The sequence below is a fragment of the Vulpes vulpes genome, chromosome 14 (assembly GCF_048418805.1).
Source record: "Vulpes vulpes isolate BD-2025 chromosome 14, VulVul3, whole genome shotgun sequence".
NCBI lineage: Eukaryota > Metazoa > Chordata > Mammalia > Carnivora > Canidae > Vulpes > Vulpes vulpes.
The window spans coordinates 62,689,156-62,697,292 of NC_132793.1; the positions used below are offsets into that span (position 1 = coordinate 62,689,156).

The 8,137-nt window shown below is 35.5% G+C and overlaps 1 protein-coding gene across 20 annotated transcripts in view; it reads left to right on the forward strand.

Moving 5' to 3' along the window:
* The window catches only part of MCTP1 (multiple C2 and transmembrane domain containing 1), a 531,614-nt gene extending 529,117 nt beyond the window's left edge, over positions 1 to 2,497 (forward strand). For all 20 annotated transcript variants that reach the window (XM_072736754.1, XM_072736756.1, XM_072736755.1 and 17 more), the window contains one exon: positions 439 to 2,497. In XM_072736754.1, coding sequence (XP_072592855.1) covers positions 439 to 510 — 72 coding nt within the window. In that variant the 3' untranslated portion in view covers positions 511 to 2,497. The remainder of the gene's footprint in view (positions 1 to 438) is intronic.
* The last annotated feature ends 5,640 nt before the right edge of the window (positions 2,498 to 8,137 follow it).

An 8,137-nucleotide genomic window follows, 5' to 3' on the forward strand; every position in this document is an offset into this window, starting at 1 on the left:
CTGGAAGCTATGTTCCGGCAATACCTTTCTTCCTTTGTTTCAGTTGAGTTTTTGATTTAGTATCTGACAGGAGAGTGGCCTGGAGAGAGATTAAGCCTAAATTAAACAAACAGTAAATTGCAAGGAACCATTATCCAGCCTTTCAAAATTAAGAGAAAGATGGTTTTTGCTTTAAAGTCCTCTGTTATTGACAGTGAAGAGGCGCCTATTACCAAAGTTCACATCACCGCTCTCACGTAATTTCTGGCAGGATTTCCCTCCTGATTCTTGCTCTATCATTCTATTGTTTTCTGCATCCCAGCTGCAGCTCTCCTAGAGCTTCCAGGGTGAGCACTCTTCCCACCCCTGCCTCCAAGCAGTCTCTCATTCCTCTGCTTTGCCTGCCTTTGCCAGAAAGTGACCACCTGACCAGTCTTTCTCTGAACTCTGTTTAAACAGGTGCAATACCAAGAACTGAAACCAGATCCTTCCCATAGCCCGTGTAAAAGGAAGAAAAACAATCTTGGCTAGCCAGCTCCCAGCACTGAGGAGACCAGCATCTGTTTGGGAAGATAAAAGAAAAAGCCTTCAGCCTCAGCAGCATTTCCTTTCTTCCTGCTTTTTATTTATTTTGCCTTTTTATCATGATCGAGAGAATTTGTAAATAGTGTACAAAGGCATATGTCTTTGAAAATATACTTCCATTGTACAGACTCCATTTGATAAAGGGTTAGCTGTTGCTGTGTGAAAGCCTTGTTGGCTGTGGATAATAATATAACACACTGAAACAACAAATACAAGAATGGTAACGTTGGGAGATATACACTTCTCTAATTACAAGTGGAAGAACCAGAGTATTACATTAAATGCTCAGCTGTGCTCTGATTAAATCTACATAAAATGTAAATGTCAATTTGATTTTTAAGGTTTTTTTTTTTAATGTGACTATTTTTTATCTGAAAAGTAATCCATTACAGTTTTCTATGTTTTATACATTTCAAAAGGGAAGGGGGGAAATCCCAAAATCTGACTTATGGAACAGATGCATTTCAATTTAACATAGATTCTGACTTCAGATCCTGACTTTCATTCCTGTGCAAATTATTGAGCTATGACTCGGCTTATTTTACACTAATGAGCAAAGGTACAGTCACTCCGTCAAGATAATTCTTCCACACTCTACAAAGAAAACTTCCAAACCTTTTATCATTCCATCTGAAACCTCAAAATCTCTACAGGACTACACATAAATACTGCCAGGTTTATACATGATTGCCTATTTGAATTTTTATACCTACCACTACTTTAATTTGTACCGAGTTAGCAAGCTAGTCACCCAGTTCAGTTATCAAAAATAGTAGCAAACTAAATCCGTATTGCTTTTGGTGTCTCTGTGCATCTAAAAATATTTAATACTCAAAAGTATTCTCACACACACAGAAAGTATCTGCTTTCTCATTAAATTACTGAAATGCTTTAATGCAGAGTATGATTTTTGTTATTAGTGTGAATTTTAATGTAAAGAATGCTAGTGTGCTAAGTGATATGCCAGTTGTTTCATTACATTCATTTCTAAAAAAACTAATCATTCTTGATAATACGAATGCATGAAACCTATTTTGTAAAAAACATAAAACAAAAAACAAACCACAACTGCTTATGGGGAAGGGGGAGTTTGCCTTTAAAAAACTGTTTCACTACTTACCATAGAATCTATACTTAAAAATTGCATTCCCAAGACTTATGATAGTTTTTGTACCTAACTCCCTGATAAATCACGGGAGTATACCTCTGGAGAGAGAAATAATTTGGTGAGAATGTTTTACTTCCCTGACTGGGTAGGGGATTAAGCTTGGCTGAAAATGCTGTAGACAATGTTTTGCACTACTTTATTAATAGAGTGGGATAGGGTGAAGGGGGGGAGGGTTATGATGGAAAAACACAGAAAAACCAGAAGCCAGAAATATATATTTCACTCTAAGATTCTTTAAAGATAAATTTAATCTCATCGAAGCTAATTTTTAAAGTATTTTTATTTTAAAGCGACGTTGTTAAATACTATTTCTTATTATAGAACTATTTTGATCTGTTTATACACTATGCTTGAAAGAGAATGTCAATTAAATTCCCTTTCTACAGAAAGGCTTTGACCTCAATATGCTCTATTTAGCTCACCATGTTTATAATGACATGCTTATATCCGCATACCATCACTGTTTGTTGCTTGGACATAATACTCCATAAAGCTGATGTTGCCACAGAAAGTTTATTGATGGGATAATTTGTTTGAAATACCTTTTGATTATACCTTGTGTGAGATTTATGTTTCGTGCTGACAGTGTCTACTCAAATGTCTACAAGCCTGATATTGTACAATTTCAGATGTACCTAGTGCATAGTAACCATTAACAGATGCCTAATTTTTGTTTCATTCTACCAACTTTCAGATGTTAAGTTCAGTGGTAATGTTGACTATACATTCACTGCATTAAATAAAAAAAAATCTTTTCTAAGTATACTCAGTACTCCTTTTTCTTTGCTTCTCTCTCTCTTTTTGGTGGTTGGTTGTGAGTGCTGGAGGATTGTTTGCATATTCTTATAAATGAAACTTAGTTTGGTTTGGGCAAATAAGGCCTTCCCTAAAACCTTGACCATTGTATGAAACTCACTACCCACCTTCGAAGGAGTGAGCATGCAATGAAGTTGACATAAGAGTAAGAACTATCTTGAGGCATGAAATGATATTCAGAGGCATCTTCATTGCTTTCAAGACCACCACATTCACAGACTGAAAAACTGTGTCTAATAAAATTTTAACTATTTCTTTCCCCCTCTCACATAGGTACAGTTTTGCCTTTTGAAAGCTGTTTAACTTGATTTAGTTTTGAGGTTTCCATGTATCTCGAATGTCACTCCCAATAGGGGTGAGACTGCTAAATCCAGGAATCTTGTCAACTATTAAATATATTCCTCAGTGTTTTTTGGTGAGTAAATTCACTAAAGGTCATTCACATGGCAAAGTACTATTATTGCTATTAATTGTGGTAATTCCTAAGAAATGTATGTTAAACTTTTTTTTTTCATTTAGAGCAAGAATACTTGCTCATTTTGGTACTGTTCCACAGATTCAAACTGACAGATGCTATAGGGATTCCAGATTATATTTGAACCATACTATATACTAGGATAATCTGAATATTTTTTTTCCAGGATTTTAAGTAATCTCCACACCCAAAGTGGGGCTTGAACTCACAACCCTGAGATCACGAGTCTCATGCTCCATCAAATGAACCAGCCAGGACCCCAAATTGAACAATTAAAAAAAAAATGACTTTCCTTTGTGATACATTTATTGAATACCTATTACTATTTTGACTTGCTCTGTCAGAGGCAATGATCCAACAACCAGTGACAGTATATGCAAATCAAATCTGGAGCTAAAGGAGACCAAAAACAAAATTAATTGATAGGTTTCTGAAAGTATCTTTTATAGAATTTTATTCTATATTTAAAAGTGAAGAAAATTCTGTAATCTGTCTCTTATCCAAGGAATAGGCAACTTATTTTTCCATTTTGATCTTAATATCCAAATGTCTATAATGCTGTCAATGATCTAATTTTGTATTAACTAGTCATACTCAGGGCAGCTTGGGGGACTCAGCGGTCTAGTGCCGCCTTCAGCCCAGGGTATAATCCTGGAGACCCAGGATCGAGTCCCATGTTGGGCTCCCTGCATGGAGCCTGCTTCTCCCTCTGCTTGTGTCTCTGCCTTTCTCTGGGTCTCTCATGAACAAATACAATCTTTTTTAAAAAAAAAAAATTTAACTAGTCATAATCAGAGGCCTTGGTTTATACACTTGTTAAATGTACCCCAACATTTATTTCTGAGTTTGGGTCTCAGCATTAAAAACAAATAAAAAAATGCATATTAGGCAGTTGATGTTCCAGAAATACAAGTAAAGAGATCCACCATTACACTACTTACAGAAGTTTCAGGTATTATTAAAGTAATGATTTAAATTCTGGGGCTTTAAATGTCAAGTGTGAGTATCTGTATGTGTATAGATGCCAATTCATTTGTTTGATTACAGTATCTAGAATCAGGCTTTTCTAATTGTTCAGTCAAGTATGAATTAAAACCACATAAAAAAATGTAATGAATACGGGCAGCTGGGGTGGCTCAGTGGTTTAGTGCCACCTTCGGCCCAGGGCCTGATCCTGGAGACCCGGGATTGAGTCCCATATTGGGTTCCCTGCATGGAGCCTGCTTGTGTCTCTGTGCACCCACCATGATAAATAAATAAAATCTTAAAAAAAAAATGTAATGAATACTTAGAATAGTGTCATTCCTTTCAATTATACTTCTCTTTCCTGGGATGACTGGTGTAACTCATTGAGAGAAAAAACATAAGACCTTCTTTTGTGTAGTGAAGATATTAGCTCTAATGCCTCAGTTTCTACATTTGTACAGTGGCAGTCACATTGTGAAAGCTGTATCAGCTGAGTCTTTGAGATTTTAAGAAACACCAAAGAAAATGTCTAATTATGTAAGAATACTGTGCAACCCCCCCCCCCCCCCCTCAAAACATTAAATGTCCAAAGTGGTCACATGCTGCAGGAACTAACACCAGTGTTTGCTGGAAGTTAATGATTATATACGAACTTTCCCAAGGGCATTTGTGCCGAGAACCAAAAAAATTGCAACAATTAAACACATAAATGGTCTCAAATGAGTTTCAATTTTATGAGATAGTCCTTTCTTCACATTTTAAATTAATAACAAAGTGGTCCCTCAAATGCACAAGCTGTATTTTTGCAGACACGTTTTTTATTTGTATGATGGCTGTATCTCCACGTGACTGAACAATTATACAACTTCATTTAAAAAAAAAAGTAACAGCACTGCTGTTCTGCTCTTTGCAATTAATAGCATTACTATATTAAGCTGAAAGCTTTATTTGTATTAAGAATAGAAATAGGTGAGTAGCTATGCCAAAGTTTTCTCAGTTTGTAGCAAAAGTAAAAATGCAGCCTAATTCTCCCCTGCTGCAGATTTTTCAGTGTTCCTTCGAGAAAAGGAGTGACCAACCTGAGTCAAAGAAGTAATCTGCAAATCACCTCTTATTTTCTCAGGAAGAATGTATCAGAGATCCTGGGATCTGGCTTGTTGCTGCCATGGCAAGATGGTACTATAGGCTCAGTTCCACTTCCTGTCAAAGAGAATCTTAGCAATGGCATAAGGCAACTTGAGGCAACATTTTATTTTGCTAGAATTCAAATAGTAACAAGTTTAGGGGAAACACTGCACACAGAAAGATGCAGACCCAGTCCCAACCACTCTTCAGTGCCTCTTGATTACAGGAGACCCACCTGAGACAACAGTCAAGAGTAATTACAGAGACAGCTGGACTACGTAAGGGAGCTGAGAGGAAGGAAATAACCATCATTTGTCCCAAGTTCAGAAATCTTTTAATAAAGCCATCCAGGGAACTGGAAACCATACAACTATACTCTAAATCATTCCCTCAAAACATTCTTCCCTTTGTACAGCAGTGATTATGACAATTACAAGCCAAAATCTGTGTGTAACCTATAATACTGAAGTCATGGAAAACAGTTTATTGCTGTCGAGAATTAATAAACTCTTAAAAATTTTCATCAAGACTTAAGTGTCTATTTTCTATTATACAGAGAGGGATAAACGTTTGTGTTTTTGTTGACTTTGTTGTATAACATGGGAGGTAACTACCCCAAAATCTGACCCAATCTTACACAATGGTATTCTGACCCCTTACCTTAGATCTGGAACTCTTACACAGCAAATTCTGTTAATACAGAGAACCAGCAAACTACAACAGGGTCTTTGAAGCACAAGGGAACCCACTGGGAAAAGTCAAATACTTTGTATGTATGAAGAAGTGGCTTTAAAATAGATCAATGTGGCGGTCCATTTTATTAGTTTGAAGTTGAACATTAAAAAAATGTTAAAAAATGCATTTTTAGGTAAAACAGAAAAACTTTTTTTGGGGGGCTGTTATCACAAAACATCTAGCATTTGATAACCAAAGTCAGGCACACTAACTCTTGTGGGGTGGGACAGTAGGTACATACCATTCTTGTCGCTTGCTCTATGATGTTAATACACAGAACCCATGATCCCCCGTGACTGTGACAACTCTGACAAGTAGGTCCCCACCCAAAACACATTAATGTGGTATTCCCCAGTGCACGGTAGGTTACGTTACAGGTATCCAATGAGTTGATATAAAATAATAAAATAATTAAAATAGTCTATTTTGAATTTTACTACTTAAAACAGTACCTTACAAGAAACCATTTTCCTCGCTTTCACACAAGAGGTGCAAAATAATATGCCATGGAGAACAGTGACAAGACACTTTCAATCAGAATTCTCTCAGTGGCTGGCTGCCAGTATCTGCATTATTATTGTAAATAATAAAACTGATAGTAAAAAGTGAATTTTTTCAAGGTCTGTGATGATACAAGAAAAAATTCTCAGTAACACAGTATAACCTCCCTTCAAATAATAGATAAATGTTGCTTTCATTCAATTTGAGCATTCTCTCTGCTTTTTTGGTGTTAAATCTGGAAAAAAAAACAAAACAAAAAACACAACAACAAAAAACCCCAAACAACTCACCAGATTCTTCAAGGTTTTTTTTTTTTTTTTTTCTTAAAGAATACTTCTAAAATCAGAAAAGGCCAATAGTAACGCTATGCTCTCATGACTCCACATGGTAATTACATGAGAAAGTTTAATTTAAGAATTAAGAATTTAAGAATCTTCCTAGATTAGATTAATGATGCCAACAAACAGGGTGACACACTACCTGGAAGCCACTTAAAAAAAAGACTGATGAAGCCTGCCAGTAAAATGATGAGCCAGATGCACTCTCAAAGGATGGGCATATAGTGCGGGTATATATATTTTTGAGATCCACGTTAGATGGTGCTATGTTTAATTATATTGTTCCTTGAAGAGAAATGGCATTTTTTAAAAAATGTACTTTACATTTAAAAAATAAGAGCTTTAGAAAAATTTCAAGACTTCATTCTTATTTACATTAGGGTCATTACTTTCAAAAATCTTCAAAAATAAATGAGTTATTGGCATTTTAAATATAAATCATGTTACAGAGAAACTTGAAGTACAGAAAATATTCGAAATTCTATCATAAATATAACCACTATTAGCAACATATTTGCTTATAATCTTTCCCCTTATGTAATCTTACCTAAATTTTTAAGGACATCTTATTTTTTAAAAAGAACTAGAATTAGTCAAGAAAAATGGCTTTGAGAAAACCAGTCTGACAACTTTTCTAAATGGCTCTCAAACTCTCCCTGAGCCCATTTCCTTCAATAACATGACTTTGAACTTAAATGTAGTTTGAGAGGAGAAGGGAATTAAGTCACAGGGAAAGAAAGTAGATTTGCCTAACCTTGAGGAAAGGGCTGAATATTACTTGTCCCATAGTCTATATTTCTGCTAATACCAGTAAAACTGGCATATTTCTCCTTTATTTTTGACTGAGTTTCAACTAAAACAACCTTCCCTAAAACAATTATCTCAACCCTTTGGTTTACTGAACATTATTTAAAATTTTTCTTCATTTAAGAAAATTAAAATATAATTAAGATAAAATAAAATTAAGATTTCATTTATTTACTCATGAGAGACGCCGAGAAAAAGAGAGAGACAAAGAGAGAACGAGGGAGAGAGGCAGAGACACAGGCAGAGGGTGAAGCAGGCTCCATGTGGGGAGTCTGATGCCAGACTTGATCCCAGGACCCCATGATCATGTCCTGGGCCAAATGTAGATGCTCAACCGCTGAGCCACCCAGGCGTCCCTAAAATTTTCAAAGACAGATTAGTTTATTCCTAAGATTAGGAAATCTGCCTATATCCCTATTGTCTGATTTTATACCTTTATTAATTTTTCAATCTATTAATTACCCTCTTGATTCTTTAAACCAGAATGACTCCTAACCATTTCCCCTCTCAATCATTTGCCCAGTTTTAATCTTTACAATTCTGCTTGTATGCTTTCACGAAGAGCTCTTTAAATTCCTTATTTTAATTTTACCGAGTATTACTGCTCTGTAATTTCATCTCTATGTAGTAAAAAAGGAAACA